The sequence below is a fragment of the Pavona decussata genome, unplaced genomic scaffold (assembly GCF_977016875.1).
Source record: "Pavona decussata unplaced genomic scaffold, jaPavDecu1.1 SCAFFOLD_92, whole genome shotgun sequence".
Lineage (NCBI taxonomy): Eukaryota > Metazoa > Cnidaria > Anthozoa > Scleractinia > Agariciidae > Pavona > Pavona decussata.
This window is the reverse complement of record NW_028145509.1, coordinates 1,663,885-1,689,139: the sequence shown is the minus strand read 5'-3', so window position 1 is coordinate 1,689,139 and position 25,255 is coordinate 1,663,885. Positions and strand designations below refer to the sequence as shown.

At 38.0% G+C, this 25,255-nt stretch overlaps 1 protein-coding gene and 1 pseudogene across 3 annotated transcripts in view; both read left to right on the top strand.

Annotated features, from left to right (window-relative positions):
• LOC146473805 (lactadherin-like) overlaps nt 1-16,143 on the top strand; it is a 30,680-nt gene extending 14,537 nt beyond the window's left edge. The window contains exons 3-5 of one of the 2 annotated variants that reach the window (XM_085117912.1): nt 4,342-4,456; nt 13,819-14,140; nt 14,935-16,143. In XM_085117912.1, the coding sequence (XP_084974038.1) occupies nt 4,342-4,456; nt 13,819-14,140; nt 14,935-14,971 (474 nt within the window). In that variant the 3' untranslated portion in view covers nt 14,972-16,143. The remainder of the gene's footprint in view (nt 1-4,341; nt 4,457-13,818; nt 14,141-14,934) is intronic. The other variant, XM_085117911.1, reaches the window with a different exon arrangement.
• Nucleotides 1-25,027, top strand: part of LOC146473804 (uncharacterized) — a 75,614-nt pseudogene extending 50,587 nt beyond the window's left edge. Inside the window, exons 2-5 of the transcript XR_014866307.1 lie at nt 19,070-19,744; nt 20,890-21,439; nt 22,123-22,436; nt 24,102-25,027. The product of XR_014866307.1 is annotated as an uncharacterized LOC146473804 (transcript). The remainder of the gene's footprint in view (nt 1-19,069; nt 19,745-20,889; nt 21,440-22,122; nt 22,437-24,101) is intronic.
• Nucleotides 25,028-25,255: the final 228 nt, after the last annotated feature.

Below are 25,255 nucleotides of genomic sequence, written 5' to 3'. Positions count from 1 at the left end.
CACAGCCGTGCTCCTGATGTCACGCACGATAAGAATTCGGAAATTGAAATTGTTCTGTTGTGAAAAGGATGCACGATATCGAGCTAAGGAATTGTGAAGAGATATATTTTCAGGTAATCTTTCCTTAGATGGAAGCATTATTTCTGTAGGCTTCCTGGTCTTGAATATTGGAAATTGGTGACGTCATGTCAAAACCAAGAATTTGTTACAACCAGAGCCGTTCTGTCGATCTCTCATGAGAACTTCAGTAAAAATTACAAGACATTAAGTAAAGATCACTTACGTGATCCAACAGGAATTAGCTGGGCTGTTTCCTTCAAAATAAGTTAAGATAGTTGACTGTTTATTCTGCGTGTTCCTTTCACTTTTGCTGACTTATGTGCGATCATTGGGCTTGGAACCAAGGACATAATTTTCCCCGTTCTACATCTTATACCACATTCCGCCCGATGACAGGGACATATAGTTATGAGTTCATGAGACACATCCGGCGAAAAAATTCCTGATAAAAAAAAAAAAAGAAAAAAAAAAGAAAAAATCCTTCGTTATAGTACTCTCACACAACAAGATTAAAACAAAGTCAAAAAAAATAATAATAATAAACCAAATGGCGTTTAGCTACACGAGCTAGTAGCAGTTTCATTTCAGTTTCCAACGATCGGCCGAATTTTCACAAAGGTCATACATTTCCAGATGTCTCGTAATGTCTCGTTCACATTTAAGAAGAGGTGTACATTCATATTCACCAGGGTGGCCATGGCTAACACCACATTTAAATTTCCATCAACAAAAGTTGGAAATATTCACTACATTTTTTTCTTTCCACACACAGCGTTATAAACGTTGTAGATTATACCATGTGTTGCTTATGCAAATAGTTTGCCGTTGAAATGATTGATAGACCGAAGGCCTGTATGTCTTCTTCAGAAGTTGAAACTACGGTTATGTTAATAAGCTCTGATTCTTCGTACTTCTTCTGACCTCCGGCCAAGCTCATGGTTAAGTGTACTTTAGGTCCGCCTAGTTTCCTTGTTACATTCATCGACATTAAACTTGAGTTAGAACCACTATCTAACATAGCGAGGACTTCGACGTGATTTCCATCCCTGTCCTTTATTTTGACTATCTGTACTGGGCAAAAAGCCCGAGGACGTTCTTCGTTTCCTGCGCGCTATGGTTGCTGGATTCTTGCCTTTTACTTGTAAATGGTGCAACGTGGGGACTTAAATTAGAATTCACCGGTGGCAATGCGGTTTCATTATGTAGAAAGCGGTGGTGCCGTCTTGTGCATTTGTCGCATGTGGTGCCGTCTTCTTTCTTACAGAAGTCAGTGTGGTGGTTTCTTAAACACTTCCGACATAGATTCACTTGCTTCACTATATCCCACCTCTGATCAACTGCTGCTTTTAGAAACAATTGGGCACTGATTCGAAAGTAGGTGCTTCGCTGCGCAGCCTAGCAGGCACAAATCATGGTTGGGTTTTTCGCTGTTTGCGGCATGATTGTGTGATTTTCGTGAAAATTGTAATTGGCGATCGCCAGTGTTGCTGTGACAGTCGGCATCCTTCTTGACCTGAGAGCGTAAACTTGCTTCCCTGTTTAACCAGTCTATCAGATTAAAAACGTTCACTTTCTTTTTAATGCGATGCATTTCTCGACCAAATTGTACATTATCTTTTGCGTCTAATTTTGATAGCAGCTGAGACATGAAGAAGGTCGCTTGTGAGGCATTAGTGACCGCGCAACCGTTTTGCTCCATACTGTTCACAAATCCAAGAATTGTGGCTGCGTATCGAGAAAGTGATGTTGAATCGCTCTTTACTGGTTTGAGATTTGTAATTTCTTTCAACAGCTCATCCATTAATTTTCTCTGATCTCTGAATTCGGTGTCAAGAATTTTCCATGCCTGGGAGTGTTCGATAGTTGAGCTGGGTCTGACTTGATCTGTCTCAAAACGAATTTTTTTGTCGTGCATTTCGGAACCTTTGCAATTCTTCGTCTTTGTCCTATTTGTACTTTTTCATCCAATAGTTAAACTCATCCTTCAGGTTGTGTAGGACTTTCTACTACCATCCCATGTCGGTACGGATAATTTCTCGAGACCATGATTTGTATTCTTTTGAGATCCCAAGACATAGGTCATTTTTGTGACTGCAGGTGTCATAGAGTTTAGCTTTTCGTGATCACAGAACGGTTTCTTATCAGCGTTACATTTCTTTTGATGAACTACGAATTTTTCGTCTCCAATTTGTTTGTTTGCACTCATTTCGTCACCTGCGACAGGCCGGCTTCAATTAATCTGTCCGCTCATGTCACTTGCTGCTTTTTAACACTTCTGAATTTAACCGCGATTTCTGCAAGCACGTTCTCCAGCGCAATTAATTCGGGTTCGACTTGGTAAAGCACGTCAAATTCTTCGAATAGCTCATCTAATGAAGCTATTGCAATATCTCTCTTTGCAATTAGCGCTGCAATAGTCTCAACTATAGGAGGCATTCTTAACTGCGTACTAGTTAAAATGTATAATTATGTAAATTAAAGTTACTGGTGAAAAAACTTCATTCATTGATTTCTCACTTCCCAAGTTCAATGTTCCGCTGATTCTTATCAACAATTACAATGTCAGTTAGTCTTGCTTGATTCGCCTTATAAATTTAATTGACTGTTCTAGTGTTCCGTAGATTACAGAAGCAAAGTTCAAAGTAAAATACTCTTGTCTCCAAAAGTCAGTTCCTTTAATCTGGGGTAACCGAATTCTTTAACTTCAAATCTTGAACTTGAACTTGTATGTTACTGAACGGCTGTGTTTGCGCAATATAATGGAATTATTTTACCTTTAGGCCGGTAGAATTACTAGTTTGGTAGTCGACTGCAATCAGCTTTTTCGGCTTCTGTATTTTCTTTGAGCTTGACTTTCTGAGACGAGAACACTCATACATGCCGACAAATCCACAGCACTGCTGAACTGCTGAATTTGAAGTCCACGGCTCACGAACCGTCAAGCCAAGGTTTCTCGAAGAATTTCTGACTGTTTTGGACTTCTATGAGGTTCAAAACAGAGCGCTCAACCCAACGGAAATCTGAGGATTTTAATTCTTGTTCTCAACTCTTCTTTGAAAGTTCTACTATAGTCAAACTGAGAAAAAGGAAATACGATAATTAGTGCGAACGTCCGTTACTGAAGTAATAAGTCCTCGATGGAAATCTTACTTACAATTCTGTATCCTTTCCAAAGCCTGAGTTTATGAACTTCTTTACCTCTTGCTTGGTTTAGCAGACCGTTTTTTTTTTTTTGGTTTTTCTTTTTTTTTTTTTTTTTTGTTTTGTTTTTTCATAAACAGCGTGGGTTTCACCCTTTAAATATCTATTTTGTCTCTAGAGATTAGTTAACACTCTTAAACGGGTTTACAATGTAGGGTGAGAAATAAATCCTTTTCAACATACTTGTTTCAAATAATTAAAACATCATTAAATTTTATCTTGCCACATTGAGAGCTTTGGAGAACAAAAACACACACACGAAAGAACAACAACAACAACAACAACAACAACAACAAAAATCTTAAACATTAAAGTAATTGGCGCAATATTGCTGTGAGCTAACAGTAAGACTTCCTATAGCGATACCAAAAGGTTTGTTAAACGGTGATTTCAAGACCCTTGGGCCGCTTTCAAATACCATGCTAGTCAAATACACAACTCGCTGCACAGAATGCGAGGAAACAACTTGCCTGTTGATATGAACACTCTGATGGCTGGGGAAAGAAAGACCCTTTTAACAAGGAATCTCAACTATAGACCTTGTCGGAACCGCCCTAACACCTCATTGGTTAGACTTTACTCAATCTTGGTAACTAGCACCGATGACCTCAACATGTTATCACGTGGCATCACGTCGCGAAATAAATAACATTATGGGTTCCACAATGTTTGCTTATACAGTAGTTAAATTTACTTTGTAAGTAATTAAAGGCGTTTGCGTTAGTTAACTCACAAACACAATAAGAGTGAAGTCTGTCCACTCATTTTGTGCCCAGATTTCTTCCATAAAGCTTTTGTTGATGCTACCCAAAGCTTTATGGAAAAAAATCCGAGCAATCAGAAACCTATCGCAAATTTAATCAGCGTTAAAACAAGCAGAATTTTATGCAGCAAGTAAGGTGAATGTAGATATGTTAAACTCATCCGATTCATTACGTCCTTTCCCTTTATTTTTTAAAACAATCATACCATTACAGAATACGGTATAATAATAAAAAGAAAAGAAAAACGTCCCACAAATTAAATACGAGGAGCTTTCTGATGATAGTTAAACAAAGTTTGCATTGTTACTTTTCTCAGAGTCCCTGTGAGAGCTTCCCATGCAAACATGGAGGAACATGTTGCCCACTTTACGACAAAAATGACTATATCTGTGACTGCCGAGGAGGAAGAACTGGAAAAAACTGTGACCAAGGTGAGGTTTATATTAGGGGATATCAGCCAAAGAGCTACGTTCTTGAAGCGCACGTGCCGCAAAATCTAAATTTATATTTGATTTTCTGGAGATTAGATAACATTAATTCCTTTCCTACTGAATATTAAGTCTGATGAGATAAGACGCCATAAGAAATCTCGTACAGTATATGACAGGACTACAAAGGCCTAAGCGTCATTCTTTTCGCGCAGATATCAATGAGTGTTCAAGTAACGCAACTAACAACTGCCACCAGAAAGCAGACTGTCATAACAATGATGGTTCATTTCGCTGCACGTGTCAAAGTGGTTTTACTGGTTTTACTTGTTTTACTTTAATGAAGAATAATGCATTCATATTAAGTTAATAAGTGGTGAATTATTCCTAAATTGTAATGAAGAATAAATCCTACAACCATATTCCGACTCAATCGAGTGAAATTATCGGCATAAAATTATCTTGTTGACATATTACTTACAGGTCAATTAACAGGGGCCGGAACGGGGGCATCAAAAGAATGTCCACAGGCTCCCTCCCTTTCTTTCTTTTTCACCATTTATTATAACCCCAAGAGCTTAGAACCTCGCATCATGTACATGCATATCCTTGTGAATAATAAAAAAAAAACGTTATTTTAAAGTTTAACCTTCGCGCTCCAGCTTTTAGTGTTGTGAATAGCTTATGATTGCAATTCATCATATTACACACGGGTCATCTTTTGCAACTAGCGAATTGGTAGGTTTTGAGTAGATTCTGTACTCTCCGGTACTAAAAGCTTTAAGTCTTGCAAAATTCAGGATTTCGCCAGTGTATTTCGAGCACAGTCTGGGGTATTAACAGTTCTAATAAATTTCTTCATTCGTATTTTACATTCCTTACCTACTTTCCAAGAGAAGTTAATGGACGAGTTAAAAAACTTCCTTATTTGAGAGCATGTTTTCGTTATTTAAACGAAGCTTCCTATGATCTTAAAAATGAGGTCTTGCCCATTGCTCGTGCTTTAAGTCGTGCTGAAACGGTCACGGTTGTAACCAGTTTAAAAGCAGATTAAGGAGTCTTACCTGTGTTAAGGTAACCCTATACCTTCAGAGGTATCTCGCGTTTAAGCGATGTAGCGCGTCCACTTTAAACTGTAGATATCGAAATCTCTATATCAAATTAAAGCTTATAGAGCTGACTATCAAACTCTACCAAAAATTTTTAAATAAAATGAATTGTCGAATTTCTCACGACCTCTAAATGCGAGCGTGCGAATTGCCTTTTTAAAGCTACAAGTCAAAGCGAATTTTGTTTTTCGCTAATTTAATTTTCTCCTCAGTTTCGGACCCAAAGTGCTAAAAAAACGTGTCTGCGTTTTGCCATATTCAATGGCAATGAGAAGTTGTAGAGCATTTTCGAAATAGGAGTGATCGTACAAAAATCGCTCTCAGAGAAAAAATTCGCAGACGCGCTTTTGTTGTTCATGTGTTAAACTAGCTACTGTCCAAATTTGAAGGCAAACGAACAAATTCCCTTTGAGTTTTAGCTCTTTGAAGTGGCTCCTCCAAATGAATAAAAAGAAAACTGCTGAGTTAAAAAAAATAGCGATAAAATATAAAAATCTCATAGACAATCTGAAGTTCTCTAATACCAAAACTATATTGAGCTTATTATTATTATCATCATCATTATTATTATTATTATTATTATTATTATTATTCTTATTATTATTATCATCATCATCATCATCACCATCATTATTATTATTATTATTATTATTATTATTATTATTATTATTATTATTATGACATTTGTTTTTTCTTTAAAAAAATTGTGCTTGAAAATTAGTCTCGAAATCGAAATGTATTGTAAATATATATAAAACTGTTCAATTGAGGCCTTAAACTGCTGTTTAAAAGTAAGAACTAAAATCCAAGCTTTCGCCGATAAACGGCATCATCAGGGATGAGAAAATATTCCGCGCGCGCTGTAGATATATGCAAAGAGAGTGTAGGGTGAAGGGTGAAATGTGTAAAAAATGTGGCGTATCATAGTGTGAAAGCTATAGAAATAAACTGTGAGCGTATACAAGGTTCTAATGATGGATTGTAGTCTATAAAATGAAATATTAAAATAGCAGTTCCGCGAATTCAGTACATTCCTCTCGGGAATTGAGTATGGGCTTGTATTTTCTGATGTAAAATGCTTCGTAGAGGCGTAGATTAGCGGGATCGTTTTCGCTCATAATAATTTTGATGTTAATGCCTTTATGGTCGTTGTTCTGGCAGGAAGAGATGTGTTTTTTAACGGAGGAGCTATCGTTATTGAGATGTTCTCTTACGCGGTCATGGATGAAGCGTGTTGTGCTACCAATGTATTGTTGATCGCAGCTGTTGCACGTGAGCTGGTATACTGCATTTCTTCGTAAACACAATCCGGTGTTAGCGATGGGGCATTTGTCTCTGGTGCATTTGCGCTCCGTGGAGGTGTGGGATAGGGCTTGTCTGAGCGTGTAGGACTTGTGGGCAACGCGTACTGGGATGTTTTCCTTTCTAAAAATGTTAGTGATCTTGTGATTGAGTCGTTCAGAAATTCAAGGGATCTTTAAGGTACGACCACTCCATGCCGGTAGGCTGAGAGTTTCGTTGAAGATTTTGTGGGCATTTTGCCTGCTCTATACCGTTCTCTGGGTAACCGTTAAGGCGAAGGATGTCATCGAATGCGCCCAGGTGTTGTTTTGTAGATGTATTTGAGGAGCATCTGTCTTCAATGCGTTTTCTCTCGTTGCGAATGAAGTTAAGTTTGGATTTGGTCGGCATGGCTGACTGATAGTGGACAAATAGTGGTTTCTTGGCTGGCTTTTTGTAGAATTCAAAAGAGCTGTTGCCATCCTGTGATATGGTGACTTTGAAGTCCAGCAACGACAGTGACTGGCCATTCGGTGTTGTTTGTCGATTTCAAATTTCAAGTTAGGGTGCACATTGTTTATTATCTTGTGGAAGTGGTCAGCTGTTTCTTCATTAGTCGTTTGGAGATAGATGTCGTCTACATATCTCTTGTAAGGGTTTATCATTAGGTGCGAGGAGAGTGCGATGGATTCAAGTTTATCCATAAATAGGATGGCCAATATGCTTGAAATGCTAGAACCCATATGTAGGCCTTCTTTTTGGCGAAAAACTTGATCTCTGAAGGAGAAGTACATGTTGTTTAGCGTGACTTGGAGGAGGTCTGAGACGTCTTGTTTGGAGAGGTGGAGTACTGAGTTTTGGATTCTGTCTGTAGCGTTGGTGATGGCTTCTTGTATAGGTATTGTGGTGTATAAGGACACCACATCGAGGCTTCATGGATAAGGTAGCCTTTTGTTTGTGGTGAGATCGCCAGCTTGGATGCATCTAATAAGTTCGAGACTGTTTTCTAAATGGGCTGGGACATGTTGATCGGCGAAAGCTTGGATTTTAGTTTTTACTTTTAAACAGCAGTTTAAGGCCTCAATTGAACAGTTTTATATATTTTTAACCATGCTGCTGAAGGACAACATGAACAGATTATTGACCTTAATGTGTTTTACAAATGGGCAAAAACTGTCAACGGAACAAGAACTATTGAAAACATGCCAGACCAAGAACTGGACAAAGTTTTGGCTCACTTTTTATTACACGTACGTATGACAAACGGGGACGAATATGAACCTGATACGTTGACGTCTATGTTACGAAGTTTTGACCGCTTCTTAAGGGTAAAAGAAAAACATTGCAGTATACTCACGGACAGGCAATTCACGAAGGTACGAGAAGCTCTATCTTCAAAGCGAAAACAGCTTCGCCGTACCGGCAAAGGTCTCGGACTGAGCGAAAATCAGATTCAGAAGCTGTGGGACGAGAAACAATTAAGATACCACACACCACAAAGCCTTTTACGTACAGCCTGGTTTAACAACACCCTGTTCTTTGGTTGGAGAGCTCGTGACGAACATCACCGCGTAAATTTTGGAGACTTCCAAATAAAATGCGATGACGGCCCTCAAGGATGAGATTATTTCGAGTGGATAACTGAGCGTGGAAGCAAGACTCATACTGGAGAACACGAATTTGTCCCTGACCGCACGTTCAACCCCAAAATGTACGCTTCTGGCGGATCACGTTGTCCTGTAAACATCTTTAAAGAATATCTGGAAATGGCTGCTGTAGATTCCCCATTTTATCTGGCGTCCATTGTTAAGCCATCATCCAATATCTGGTTCAAGAAACAGCCTCTGGGAAAAAAAATTCCGTCGGGTTCATTTATGAAATCCATGAGCGAGGCCGCTGGGTTGACAGGCAGTCACGCCAGCCATTCGGTCCGTAGGACGATGATTTCAACGCTCAGAAAGGAAAATGTAGAACCCTTAAACATCATTGCAATTGCTGGACAAAGAAATCTTAAGTCTTTAGACAGCTATTCCAGTACGTCCACAGAGCAGCAGAAGGACATGTCCTTGAAAATCAGCAGCTTCATCCAGGTATGTGATGCACGTAATAAATCTGTCGCTGAAAGCCAAATACTGACGCCAAGAGCTGATCCACAGCGAGATGAAAGTGAGGGCAAACATTTGTTCACTGGAGGTGTCTTTAATAACTGCCAGTTTACCTTTACCACTGCCGATGTTGGCTCCGCTACTGTCCATGCCACAGTTCCACAGAAGAAATTCAAGAGAATCTATACAGCACTGTTTCGTGGACCAACGAGGCGTTAGTCTACTCATCAGTTAAATTCTATATACACCGTAGCATCGCTGGGGTTTATTTACATCAGTAATATGATATTGACCAAAGCCGTTACAAAATTCAAATTTAAAAAAATCCGAAATTAGGAAACAATAGGAAGATACATTTGTAAGTCTATGATTGGTCCTTAAGGATGCGGTTGAATTTGAGGAGGAACTTTCGCTTGTGCCTGCCACACCGTCACGGAGTTCAAGACGAGATGGCGAAACCACCAAATGTCATTCAAATGGGTGTGCGAAGAATGCGAGTAGTGGAGTTGCGAGTTGCGAGTTGCGAGTTGCGAGTTGCGAGTTGCGAGTTGCGAGTTGCGAGTTGCGAGTTACAAACAGACAAAATAAAGATATTAATGATCAATACTAATACTAAAGAGCATTTGCGTCACGTTTCTGCATGGGAGTACCCTAGGCTCTAAATTTATTTAGCAAAGAAATCCACCACAAAACACTATACCAGCTGATAAATAAAAGAAGCATCGTTGCCGAAAGACTAAACAAAAAAGTGGGCGGTAATCAAGTTTGGGGGTATTTTTCGAGTTGATAATAACAAAACCTGAATGTAAAGGAACTGACCGCTATCCATGAATGATAGAAGCGATATAGGTGCAAGGGGTTTGCAAACATAAGAGTAAAGGATTCCTAATGATGGCTACCGATCTAGACGCATCAGTCGCAGTGATCATATCGAAGCCGCGCCCCCTGTGGGTTAGGGAGAGGAGACGGCTGACATTTCAGACTACATCGATATTTACTTCAAAAATCATTAGCTAGCTTGGAAAAAAGTCTTCCGTTAAGGCTACTGATATACTATAGTAAGTATTTCACCGTGTGTAAGTGGGAGTCGTTTTGCCCTCGGTTTTTAAACCAAAAGACGACCGATTCCGGTTAATTTTTCATTTTGGGCTGTTTGGCGGTTGTCAGTATCAAACTAGGGAGGAAAACCGAAACTGAAACTGATCCGTTTTCGTTGGAAAACAAATACACGACGAGTGAGAGAGGACAGACAACAATCGATGGTTAATCGATGGTATTCAATGAGGAATCGACGAAAATCGATTGGCAACCAATAGCAAAATTTTCCGTCATCGGTTGCTCATCATTTTCTAACGATAATCGATTTATTGATGTCCTTATTGATTTCCCTACAATAGATCATGGTGTTGTATTTTTTTTTTTTGGAAAATAATTACATTGCTTTGACCGGATGTATGATTATTATGATGATGATGATGATGATGATGATGATGATGATTATTATTATTATTACTATTATTATTATTATTATTATTATTATTATTATTATTATTATTATTATTATTATTATTATTACTAGTATTAGGAGTGTGTTGGATGATCTCGATCCCAGGCTCTCTCTCCTTTGCCAAGTTTGTGAGGATGTTATCTGCCCCTGCAAAAACTACGAGGGATGTCAGATATTCGACAAAGATCCGTTCATTCGTTGTCCCATACAACCTCTACTCCGATCTGTATTAGGAGTGAGTTCTTTCTACGTCGAACGCAATAATTATTATTATTATTATTATTATTATTATTATTATTATTAATAATATTAATAATGTTATTATTTTGTTAATTTTTTCTTTTCTTTTTATCAAGTGGAACTGATCTTAAAATGCCGAATTTCATTTTTTTTAAACTTCATGACATTTGTTTTTTTTTCTTTACAAAAACACTTCCTTGAAAATATTATTTTTTTAATCGAAATAAATGAATTGTAAATAGGTTTTTAATAGCTCTTTAACTTTTTTATATACTTTTAACTTGTAAATAACAATTTATGTGGAATATTTTAATAAAGATTATTTTTATATATAAAAAAATATTATTATTATTGTTTATTTATTATTATTATTATTATTATTATTTTTTTTTTTTTTTTTTTTTTCTTATTATTATTATTATTTTAGTTATTACGTATGAACATATACCAAGCAAATTGTAAAAACACTATTCATTTACAAATTCTAAAAAATAGATAAAAGATACATAAAGGAAGAGGAAATAGATATAATTAATAATAAAAGTTCAAAATTCTATAAAATAAAGAATTGCGTCATGCAGAGACATCAAGATCATACAATCGAATTATACTAATGACGGCTAAACCAGTGTCCATAAAAAGCCATAAGTATAAAAGCAGATAGACACGTATTTCAGATGTATCCGCACTAGCGACATTTATTTCACAGTCTAATGATTGCTCTATCTTGCTACGAAACGGCATTATTATTATTATTATTATTATTATTATTATTATTATTTTGTTTGAATTGGAAAAGTATTTTTTATTGGTAAATATATACCATTTTTGAAAATGAGTCCGTTTTCGTCTTAGATGTGGATGAGTGTCATAAGGGGCCCTGCCATGCTCAAGCTCAGTGTGTGAATGTTCCTGGTTCCTATATCTGTAAATGTATTCCTTAATGTAGCGATCGATATGGAAAGTTTCCATGGTAAAGACCAGGTAGTCGCAACTCGCAACTCGCAACTCGCAACTCGCAACTCGCAACTCGCAACTCGCAACTCGCAACTCGCAACTCCACAACTCGCATTCTTCGCAGACCAAATTAGCGATAAAATATTAAAATCTTATAGACAATTTAATGCAAAATGATCCCCAAATTGAACTGCAAATGATCCCCGGACGGGAAATAATCTCCAAAGTGGACCGCAAATGATCCACGATCGCTTTACCATAAATATAGAATGGAATGGACTCAAATTTGGGCAGTGGATTTAAACTTTATAGACTTTTTTTTTTCCCGTCTTCTTCTTAATAACACCAGTCGTTATATTAAGCTATCTGCAAATTGCACAACTTTAAAAATTATAATGTAGAAGCTCAGTGCAACAGAACAATTTACTTTATATGAACTGGAACATACATGCCAGTTGTTCTCTCGGGTGTGTCGCCTGAGAACAATAAGCAATTGGGTGGGTCGCCTTTGCTTCGTGAGCAGGCCGGTGACTCTGATTTATTTTTAAAATAAAAACTTCTTTAGAGGGAGATTTTGAACTCGGCCGTTCTTATCTCGGTAGTATACGTATCGCCAGTAAAGGACGAGCAATCGGTTGTGTCGCCTTAGCTTTGCTGTGTTTAATACTCGCTGCATACAGACGATAACTCAATTTTGCTCCTGATTTTTCAATTTTTCGGAGGTTTTTCGACTGAACCGGAAATAATCGACTGCACGCAGTGAGTGAATGTTGATTGCTGTGAACTTTTTTTACAACGGGTGAGACTCGTATTGCACCGAAAATGTGGTTTTCAACTGTCAACAGCACTCCCGTAAACAATAGGCCTCCTGTAGTGATCGAGAAGAAATTTGAATGGCAAAATCGGTTTCTAAGGCATGCGGCTCGGGGGGGACAATGGTCTTCTGCAAGTCTATGCCGACGACAGTGTGTTTTGTAAAAAAAAAAAAAAAAACTAAAGAACGACTGGGAGTCCAACCAGCGGCAAAACGAAAACGAAAGACAAAATCAGCATATTACACGATAACGTATTGGACAAGGCTAAAACGTTATGCGCTAATTGTTTATGCGCATCTTTAGTGCGCAGGTCACGCATACGCCTCGCAATGTCACGCGAGCGTCATGGTTGCCCACCATCTGAAGCGCATTGACCGATTCTCCTCCTTTTTTCGGAAATAAATAAATAAATAAATAAATAAATAAATAAACTTGCGAAAGTCTAAAACTGACCCGCTCTTTAATTTGGAAGAGTTTCGTACAATTCGTGCACATTTTAGGCATTGTAATGGTACAGGAGCCCATGACCTGAATAGTATAGGCTCCTGAACCTGAATGGTATAAGTAAATCATATACATGTGTGTTACAGTTTATAGGTAAATTGTTCTGTTGCACTGTGCTGCTATATTATAAATTTTAAAGTTGAGAAATTTGCACGCAGATAGTTTAAATATAGCGACTGGTGTTATTAAAAAAAAAATGAATTCTATAAAGTTTAAATCCACTGTCCAAATTTGAGTCCATTCTATTCTATATTTATGGTAAGGCGTTCGGGGATCATTTGTGGTCCAATATGGGGATCATTTCCCGTCCGGGGATCATTTGCGGTTCAATTTGGAAATCATTTCCGGTCCGGGGATCATTTGCGGGCCTGTACAGGTCGAACGCTGGTTATATTTGGTCTCTCTGAATTCTTCACATTCATAGAATAAGGAAATTGGTATTGGTAAGGTCGTCACTGGTTTTGTAAATCTTGTGGGCGGGCGTTTGTCCCTTTTCCTGTAAATAATCGTCTTTTGTCGATGTTCGAGCGGGCGGAGTTCTGTAAATCATACAATCTGATTGGTTCCGGCAGGGGGCGGGATTATTCCATATTGTCCACGTACCCGAGAGGATTTGTTGCGTGATTTGTTGCAATACCTAGGCCTTGTTTTCTTTGGGGAGACAAAGAGCCCCATAGCAACTTTTTATTCCTTTGTGCGTACATTACGAAATGGTCTAGCTACGCTCCGGTTGTGTTGGTTTTAACCAAAAAGCGAGAATCGCTAGTTTTCGATAATAACTGAGCTGCGATAATTTATGTATCTCCGTATGATAATGATGTACACATTGCTTTCATTTTGTTTCCAGTATGTCAGCCTGTGGGCGTTGCGAACATCAGCACGATACCGGATGACAGAATTACGGCAAGTACATTTTATAACCGTTATCATCAGCCATACTACGGCCGACTGAATGGACAGAGGGGATCACTAGGTGCATGGTGTCCAAAGACTTCTAGTAACAGAACAGATTTCCTTCAAGTTGATATGGGTGCAGTACGCTCTATTTGTGCAGTGGCAACACAAGGAACAACGAGGAATCATTGGATCACAAGCTTCAAGTTAAAACTTTCGTTAGATGGAACGACGTTTAACTACTACATGGAAGACAATGCTGTAAAGGTGAATAGGTTAACTTAAATCCAATCTTACCAGACCTTCTACTCCAAGAAACGGCAAAATAGAAAACCCAAAAGCGTTGTCCTTGGTTAATATTACTTAGAAGCCAATATTTTTGATAACTCAATGAATGTATTCAACGCGTTAAGCCGGTTTTTCATTGAATATATCATCTGCTGAAAGAAACTCTAAATGTTTCAGAACATTTATATCTGGTTGACTTTCGAGTTGTTGTTTTCTTCTCCTTTATTAGTATTTCGGATGACGCTCACAGATACAACGACAACAGCATCTATTAGACTTGATTATAGTTAAGAGCAGAAACAACTTACTGCAAGAACTTTCCATTCCAGTGCTGTATGCATATGAAAGACACTGCATGTAAAATAAATATACTGCAACCCTCAAGTGGCTTAACTTAATTGTGGAGGGTTGCCATTAAGGATAGTAACAGATAATAACTAGGAAGTGAATAAAAACATGAGATGATTGCATTTTTATCTGATAAAAAAGAGAAATGACAGTAAAGAAAAAAAGGAAACAAACCAAATCATTATCCGCCGAATTAATAGATTAGGAGATTAAGAGATCTGACAAAGTAGGCAAATCGCCCCATGTGCTCCTCATCTGTCAAAATCTGCACGGTCCTGTTATTAGTATCTTTACTTCTTCATATATGATATGCAGCCATTCCATACTAGCGCCTGCATCCAAAAAGTTCTTGAGATAACACTTTTTTTAAATTTTATTTTCTTATTTCTGTGTTTATTCTATTCACCCAAGTATTATTTTTCCCTATTTTTAGGTGTTCCAAGGAAACAAAGATTCAAGGGGCATTGTGAAAAATTCCCTCAGCAGTCACGTGAAAACCAGATTTGTTCGATTTTATCCTGTGACATACTATTCACATCCTTGTTTGAGCGTTGAAATATTTGTGTAAAATAATCATTTTTTTTTTATCGCGTTTGTTATTGGTGAAAGGATTTTCGGTTAGTCAGGATAAGTAGAGAGAATTAAGCTACTAAAAATGTGGATTTAAATATCCTGAAGTATTTCATAACAAATGGTCCATAAGGCAAGTCCTCGGCAATATTTGGAAGACTCGTCACTACCTTGAAGTAAGGTTTAGAAATGTGATCCGAATTATTATTATTATTGACCAGATCATTATCGGGTCAATAATCCGAATAATTATCATTTAGTGAACTTTTGCCTTTAATTTCTCGTAGAGTTATTAATGGGTGAGGAGCTATTTCAAACACTCGAAAGAGTGTTTTATCCGGTTTCAAGACTCCTCGAAGTTGTTTAAAACATTTTGGGACTTATAAAAAGTCCACAATACTGAACAAAGCCTAGAGCTTGTAAGGAAAGAAAAAACCAAATATTTTTTTTTTTTCAATCTGACCGAAACTAGCATAGGCAAGGAGAAATTACCCACCCCACCCCCCGCTTCCCTCTTTTCTTCTTCCTGGCCATCCTATATTGTTTAAGGTTATATAAGAAATCGCACGTTTTGAAATTATTTGGTATTTCTTTGGTGTTTATATGATAAACAAAACATTACGTAGCCTTTTTACTTGGAGATATGAAATTTCTCTTCGAGTGTTGAAAAATATTATTACACGAGTGAGTGCAGTGAAGGAGTGAAATATTTTTCAACACGATATATGTTAAACGGTCACCGGTAGAAGTTGTCGCGGTCATCCTTCATTAAGTTACAATCAACCAGCTGTTTCTATATTGAGTTGACCTTTATTAAACGGTGAATTAGGAACCACTCTAAATAAATGCAATAAATAAGCCTGTCCAGTAATTAAATTTCTAATGACCGGCAATACTTAAATTGTACGATCTTGGCGTCAATGTTTTATTAGTCCGTTTTTATACCATGTTCTCCTTTGCAAATCATTTTATCGCTGCAGGTTCTTAACGAAATAGTGATTTTGTAAATGCTTTTTTGCATAAAATGTACACTAAGTTATCAAATGTTATATAAAATGTCACTTTTATTGTGTTTGACGTGTATTCTGTGCAAGCCATTCTCTGATGGTGACCCCTTAAGGACGGTGCCTCCTAATACAGAAGTATTTTAGCAAAGTTTATGACTATGCGAGAAAAGCAGATCTTAGCACTGGCTATTGAAATTCAGAAATAAATTTGGGGCTACCGGGCCATTTTTTTTTTTTTTGAGGATACTTAAGCAACAATTATTCGAAAAAAAAAAGCAAAATAAAAAGCACTGCATGACGGTTTTTTCCCCTTCAAATTTAAGCTAGATTATCTGTTAAAAATGCATATTACCCCAATATCTTTCTGGGTACCAACAGCATTTGCAAAGTTCTGCTTTCTCCGCATACCTTTTAAACCGGGCAAGAATATCCTTGTATTTGTGGGCACCACCCATAGAAAACCCAAGTATCTCGAGATGCGCAGAACCTATGCGCAGTAACAAAAGTAGGCACCGTCCTAAAGCATCCTAACAGATCAGTCAAACTGTTAGTATAAGCTTACACAGATGTGCCTTTCAAAGCGCACATAACGATCTGGGAACACAGGAGAGAACAGTTTACATTTTAAAATGCTCACGTTGGGTGCTCCTGTCTCAAACTAAAAACCCCATCTTTAAGAATTTCGGTTAACCGTGCAGTTGATACGAGTGCGTTATTATTATTATTATTATTATTATTATTATTATTATTATTATTATTATTATTTATTTATTTATTTTTTCGCCATTTTGTCGGCTGTATACTTGTTGTAACCCCTATTAATCCCCAAACTATTCCATAACTGATAGCAAAATAGTCAATCCGGAATATCGCTATCGGTGCTATCTTGAGCGGTATACTTAGACAAGTATTTTTCGTGCACGAAGCGCTTCCGGATGAGATGCTCGATTCACAGATGTCTCTCCTCAAATCTGCCAGTTTTCGTTGGCACACAACAACAAAACAGTTTTATTCATTTATTTATTCATTTATTTATTTATTTATTTTTTTATTTTTTTTTTTGCTTCTGAACACGCGGCAATTAATGTCAGGGACTGATTTTCATTGAAGTCATTCCGAAATTTTTTTATCAAAACATAGGCCTATTAGCCTATCAGCTAGCGAATCCCTTTTTTTTTTGGCGTCACTTGTTTGTTAACTACTTATTTAACTTTTAGTTTAGTCAATTCAGTTGTAAACACCAAATGTATTTGTATTTAGTTTGGTATAAACATACCTACCCGCCTCGACTAGCTTCAGCTATTTGCGGGTAGGTATATAAACACCTTGTAACTGTCTATTTTTAATAACGTGTTGTTTGTTTGTTATTAAAAAAAAAGATAAATAATCGACAAATGATTCAGTTTTCCGCTTTCGGTTTCACTCTACTTGAGCCGGGAGTTCAGTTCCTAAAAGGCGTCTGCGTTGGAGGCTACCATCTGCTGAAATGGAAAATGGATTTTCAAATTTGGTTAACATACACACTAGAGAAAGCGGCGTACGTCTTATAACCCAGTCCTATAAGTGGCAGGTAGTTGGACCATGCAAGGTGATTTAGGGAAGCCAAATTGAGCAGTCATACGCACCCCATTCTTCCCCCCCCCCCCCCCCCACCCGCGATCCCCTCCCCCTCTCTGGTATAATCTGTTTATTCTGTTACCCTTCATCATTCAGGAAATATCAAGTTTGTAAGAAGTGCAGAATTACATAACTTGTCACGAAACTTCAGTTTGTCGAAGCACGGCGTTGAATCATTTTCTCACAAAAAGCTTTCTAAAAGCCTTAGTTTATCAGTGAGTCCCGGCACAGTTTTGTCTGTTTTTTGTTTGGTTCTTTACTCTGCTGGATTCGTTAGAATCGAGGTGAAGTTCAATGATCACGAACAAAGGTTGGTAGCTGTCGAGGAAGTTATTTCTCACATCAGACAAGGAATGGCGTACGCTTCAATAAAAGGCAGAACAGTTTATTTCCATTTTGTTATTTGCACAGTCTTTGTATTTTACGGATTAACTTGCTTTCACATTTCGAAAGCAAGAAAACAATTATCAAAGGCAGGATTTTCCTTTAAACCTTCTGTCCTTTAAACGCCCTAAGGAATTTCAAATGATGAATCCACCGAATCAAGTTTTTTCTAAGAATCCATTACACATCCACATGATTCGGTTCCTGTTTGGTACAATAAGCCCTGCCATGGTCTTCTAATTTTTCAGTTTGCTTATGAAATACTAAAGAGCGATCGAATCGTTGACTATCTATCGCTTCTTTTTACTGATGTTGAGCTTTGGAGTCTTTGTTGCCAATCGAAAATTTAGAAGATAATCGTGCAATGAAACTAAATACGTCATAAATTTGCCAAGACTTCCTGTGTCGCTCAGTTTAAATTTTTCCGTTATGACAGAGATTAGCGATAAAGGAATGAAATGCTTTTATCCCAGCCCCGTGACTTTTACAACCTTTCTTTTATCGGAAGCTACTTTCTATGAACACAGCTTTGAAGATGATTTAGTCACGATTTGTTAGTCAATCGATCAGACAATAATTTCGACATCAGACAATAATGCCGTGGCCTCAGAGTGCTTGGTGAGGGAGAGTTATCCGTACCTATCCGGTAACATGTTTTAGATAAAATTTACACCAATTTTCAGACTTTGAGAATAAAACGATGAAAATCTTTACCCATTTTCAGATCAAAGCGGTTTAAAAACCATACCCTTTGGAATTGTACTGCCCGTATAGCTTGTATAGGTATCAGCTATATATCTTCCATCTTTTGTTTACACGACTCCCCCTTTTTTTTTTATAAATAAACAGTTATAATTTGAATTACTTAATAATATTTTTATAAATAAACAGTTATAATTTGAATTACTTAATAAAAGAATAAAATAACGCTTTGCTGCAATTCTGAAGTCATTTACGGTTCAAGCTGACGCACTATTTCATTTCCTTTAGAAAAAACAGAAGGCTTGGATACTGTAAAATATGAAATAAATACTGCAGCAGATTTGCACAGAACTAAACGGAGTAGTGGCAGCAATACAGCTTCTAATAAGTCTGCCTATATGAGAGAGGCGTTGGAGGATCTTGTTACCTTGAGTTTAAACATTTGTAAGAAGAGAGGAACACTGACCTGCCCTCGAAGATTGCCGGGACCGCCGGGGAGAGCTGGACCCAAAGGTGACAAAGGCAACCAGGGGAGGAGAGGGAGGAAAGGTTCACAAGGAATGATGAGACCACCTGGCAGAAGCGGAAAGCAAGGAATTATGGGCCCACCAGGAATAAGAGGAGAAAAGGGAATTAAAGCAGATACCGGCGCACCTGGTATTCCAGGAATGAAAGGTGAACCAGGAGAATCTATTTCTACACCGAAAATAACACTGTCCTCTTCTCAGTTGACTGTGAATGAAAGCACCACAGCTTCGTTACTGTGCTCTGCCTCGGGAAATCCCGCTCCACAAATCACCTGGTCCCGAGAGAATGGAGTGTCACCAACCAGCAGAACTAAGGTGACTGCAGAAGGACTGATGCAAATTGACGACGCGCGACTTGAGGATGCTGGGAAATATAAGTGTGTGGCGCAAAATATTCTGGGAAGGAAAAAAGAAGTTGTTAGTCTTATCGTACAAAGTAGGTTTTCGTAAATTAAAGACAATTTGGAGGTTTTTTTAGAGATCAACTTTTAGGTTTGGAAACCCCCCAAAGTGGGAGAAGAAAATTGTCCCTATATAAGATACAGAAGCATTAATCGCCCTATTTAGTGGTCAAGTTAGTCATGAAAAATTATGACTGTCAAAGCCGGCCAAGCGTTTCCGTCGTTAACGGACTAATGAATTTATTCTCAGAAAATTGACCCCGTAATGAGCTCCTGCCCCGTTCGTCTATTCAATAATCCATTCATAAAATGAAAAATCCAATGTTCAAATTTAGCCTCGATTCAATAATCGAATCTTAATTGAATTAATGAAAAAGAAGCTCAAGCAATAAAAGTCTTTCCTGATTTTTTTTTTTTCGCTTAAACACATGTTTTTTCTAACCTCCACAGCTCAACACACTGTAGCAGGTCATCCGTCATGACGTGAGCCTCGCTAACCCCATGTGTAAAGGAAAGCACAGTTCCATAGCGTCTGTAGTGGTCGACAACTTTGTTAATCCCTCCCACTGTTACTTTCAAATCGCTTGATGTTTCATTTCTACCAAGACCCTGATTATATAGCAGTATAATTTATTATCGAAAGCCCCAGATAGGGCTTTTTCTGTATCGTAAATCCTTCCCAGACTATTTCGTCTGTTCGCCGTCTCTTTTCTTAGACCGCGAAAGAGCTGGGGCTTAGTACTCATATATGGTAAGGCTTTATTTTATTTATCCAATCAAGGTTCGATTATTGAATCGAAGGTAAATTTGAATGTTGCATTTTTCATTTTATGAATAGATTATTGAACCGACGAACGGAATCAATTTTCGAAGAATGAATTCATTAGTCCGTTAACGACGTGAACTGGCTTGGCCGGCTTTGACTGCAAGATCGGATGATTTTCCAGTTGTAACTGACATTACGTTATAAGCTTAATTTTGTGTTAGATTATAAGTAGTATCGCCTATCGTATGAAGGCAAATATTTAATTTTAAGCGAAAAGATAATAAACGCTTTTGCAATATTTTTAGCAAGCAGCCTTTTGTTTGGATCTTCATCACGTTGGATGATACTTTACTTGTCAGTACACATAAATTTTACGTTAATATAATGGTGCCTTTCTTTATTCGCTTAATGCAGGTCGACCTAAGGTTTCTCTTTCGTACGGCCCATCTTATGCTGAAAAGGGTAAAAACATCACCTTACCAGAGTGCCACGTGACTAGCTTCCCTGCTGCACGGATCACGTGGGTTAAAGTGTTTGATAACCTTGTGCAATCCAGAGTTGTGATGAAAGATGGACAGCTGTCAGTCATTAATGCTCAGAAGAAAGACTCCGGTTTGTACAAGTGCACGGCCTCAAATAAATTAGGTCATGATTCGGCCGTGACACAGCTTAACGTTGTGGAGTTGCCCTATTTCACAATCCGTTCACCCTCACAGTTCAGAGCGATTACAACCAAGAATGTTACAGTTCGCTATCATGCTTCTGGAGACCCGCCACCAAAAGTCACGTGGATGAAGGAAAGCGGAGTCCTACCTGTTGGAAGATCAAAAGGTTAGTTTGGATGGAACACTGAAAATTTGGAATACTAAACAAGAGCACTCTGGGACTTACATTTGTGTAGCGTCATCAAACAAAGTTCACAAGGCGTTTTCTACGTTGAGATTGACAATCAGACATGACAGATGTAAGTATAGATTTGCAATTGGACCTTTCTTTTGCGTTCTCCATTCTTTTTCTTCTGTCTTGACACTGTGGTTTTTTTTCATTAGGTATGATTCTTTTTCAATATTTTATTCCAAAACAGCAGAAACTGAGGTGAGAATGAATGAATGAATGGCTGACTGACTGACTGACTGACTGACTGACTGAATGAATGAACTAATGAATGAATGAATGAATGAAGGAATGAATGAATGAATGAATGAATGAATGAATGAATGAATGAATGAATGAATGACTGACTGAATGAATGAATGAATGAATGAATGAATGAATGAATGAATGAATGAATGAATGAATGAATGACTGACTGACTGACTGACTGCCTGACTGACTGACTGCCTGACTGACTGACTGACTGACTGACTGACTGACTGACTGACTGACTGACTGACTGACTGACTGACTGACTGAATGGCTGAATGAATGAACGAAGGAACGAACGAACGAACGAACGAACGAAGGAACGAAGGAACGAAGGAACGAAGGAACGAACGAACGAAGGAACGAACGAACGAACGAACGAATGAATGAGCCCATGACCTCTGTGATACCGATGCACGGTTCTACCTAACAGTGCTCTTAAAGCATTTGGATGATGCTCTGGCAGTAAATGTTTATCATATGTTCCTTATGTTGTTTATTCAGCATGTCAGGCTGTAGGTGTAGCGGACAGAAACACCATACCAGACTCTAGAATGACAGCAAGCTCATTTGATAGTAGTGCATTTTATCCACACTACGGCCGTCTCAATGGAAAGAGTCAAGTTAGAGCGTGGTGTCCAAAGAATAGAAATGACAGAACAGAGTATCTCCAAGTAGATATGGGTGCAATGTACTTTGTTTGTGCAGTGGCGACACAAGGAGACAGAATGCACGATGAATGGACCACCAGCTATAAGTTCCACTTTTCCTTAGATGGAAAAATCTGGAACACCTACAAAGAGAACAGTACTGTAAAGGTGAGGAACTGAAAGTGCTTTTTTTAGTGCCCAAAATTTTATGGCCATTAAATCTTTGTGTTATACAAAGCAACAGGTGTACAGACTTTGCTTTTGGTTCACAACGCGATTTGCTTTTTTGGAGTCGTCAAATTTCGGGTAATTTTCGCAACGACGAGGGAAGCTCGAACTAGGGACTAGTGACGTCATGCCAGGGTTTTGAAAATAGCGCCGCTGCGATCATTCGGATATTCGATTACCCTTGCGGGACGAAAACCCTTTGCTCAGCTTAACAAAGTTTACTTGTCACATCTATTGAAAAATGGCGTCTAGCGATGCCACACTTATTGCACTTAGACTACAGAACATGCTTATTGCATATATGAGCGCGGTTATCCAATTAGGTACTTGATAGCATGTGATCTTTATGGTGTGACAAAACAAAAATGTGATTGATGGGCCTGTTCGCTAGAAGAAGCCAATTCCAGGAGCCCTTCATTTGCGTCCTAAAAGTAGACAATGAGAAACATTATGGCGAAATATATTAAGTTAGAGCATGCTCCCCACAGTAAAATGAAGGCACAGACCTTTCTTTGATTTATAAGTCTCAAGCGTAACGATCGATGGATTTCCAAGGTCAAGAATTGTGCTTTTCCGTTACCACTTCAAATTGTTCTGCGACTCAGTAATGATGGTGGCCCTTTAAACAATAATGACGAATTCTGACGTCACTTGTTGTCGTCATCACATTTTACGGACTTCAAATCTGCAGCGAAAAAAACGTCTTAAGCAGCTCTTTGTCCTCCATTTTTCATGTAGTATGTCAAACACGAGGAGGAGTTTTTCATCTGATTACCTAAATACCGAGAAGTGGGTTGAAAACAAGCAGATAACCAAACAAACAAAACAAAAGCCTCAGTCCAGTATGTTTACCGACTTCGAGGTTCGATGATGATGATGATGATGATAATGATGATGATGATGATGGTGATGATGATGATGATGATGATGATGATTCAAACATATTTATACAGGATTGCTACATCGGTTTTAAGAAGAAAACTGCTATCAATGCAGGTCCTGTTAAAAAAACAAAAACAAAAGGAGATCACAAATATTCTAGGATAGTAATATTGAAAGGAAGTTTCAAACAGTTATAAATTCTGAGAATTATTTAAAAAAATTGCACCTTTGTAGAAAAAAAGCGCGCTTGGTGCATTCAAATTTACCTTTTTCAAAATTAGGTCATCATTATTTTTAGTTTTGTAGTGGTGAATGTCATGGTTTCTCACATTAAAATAATTAAAAAGGTATCTGGGAACTCTATTTCAAATGCATACATTAGCAAAACTTATAATGTGTGTCTGTCTTCTAAAATAGAGAGGTTCTCAGCCCAGATTGGTCGAAAAATGATCAGTTGATAGTTTAGGAGCAGCTTCGAAGTAGACGATCCTAGCTCGTCTCTGTAGTCGTTCAATCTTGTCAATGTTTCCTTGCCCGCTCTAATGCGAGTTTTTGTTATAGCTTCTCAAACAATAAATGATTCTTGGAGAAATTCAACTCAATAGGTTGCCACCTTTTATGATACTTAAGATCAAATTTAATGCGTTAAGAACTAATAAATTTCAAACCATGTTAAATTTTGTTGCTGTTTTTATTTATTTTTAATTTTTTTTTCACTCTCAGGTGTTCCCAGCAAACACAGACAGAAACGGCGTTGTGCGGCATTCAATCCTTACTGACAACAGTGCCAGATTTGTTCGGTTTTATCCCGTGACATACTACTACTGGCCTTGTATGAGAGTTGAAATATATGTGTTAAAGTAATGCTTCTATTATTATTTTATTTGCTATAGTTTATCACTTTAGTTGTTATCAGTTTGAATTGGGCTGACAGCCCTTGACGATAACTTTGGCGCTCATAGACAGGAAGTTCTCAACCGTAGACAACATAAGTATTTTAAGTTTACAGATAAATTTAACTCATAGACACTGTTCAGACTACTGAGAAGGACGTTTTTCAGACTCCTTGCTTTCTAAGAAGAAATCGTTTTCTCGTTCACCAATTTAGCGCCGCCATTTTGTTTAATGTATGCGGCGAGTCATGGGGAAAAAGCGCGGGAACTGACAATATAAATGCTGTTCAGACCAGTGCCCGTTCATAGGAACGGTGCCTGAGTACTATCCTTGGAGATTCCGTGAGCACGGCGCCGATTTTTTGCCCGGGCACGAAAAGCTAGCTATGTTTAGACTAGTTAGTGTCTAAGAACCTGATCCGAGTGCCTAGTCTGAACGAGGCTATAGAAAAACATCTCTCTAAGCAAAAGGATATAATGTTGCTTACAAGGCCAGACTTTTAAGCGAAGCAGTGAGGACTGAGCGAGGAAATAATTCATTCTGGAGTTTCGTAGCCAGTTACCTATCCATCTGCCTTCTCCTGTCTTTTGTTTTTGAACGCCAAGCCACGCAAGTTACACAAATTATGATTCCGATGTACATGGAAATCAAACTCGTTTGTTGTCGACAGCTACGCCAGCGAAGGTTGCGTAACGTGAATCCAGACTCGTTAAAAGTTTTATGGATAGACCATTTTATGGATACATCATCCTACTTATAACCAGGCGCATGCGCGCGTTGATGAGACACACTTTGAAATTGTTAGCCTAACTTTTTTCAGATACTGTCGGATACTTTTAAAGCTGTTTTCATCTGTTTGAATGTCCTTTATCTTCGGAAGGTTAGCTGAACGTTTTTTATTATCATTTTGAAACTTTCTTCAGTAGTTACAGAAGCTGTCTATTGGGATATTTTTGAAAGCTTTTGCAATGGCGGAAAAGCAA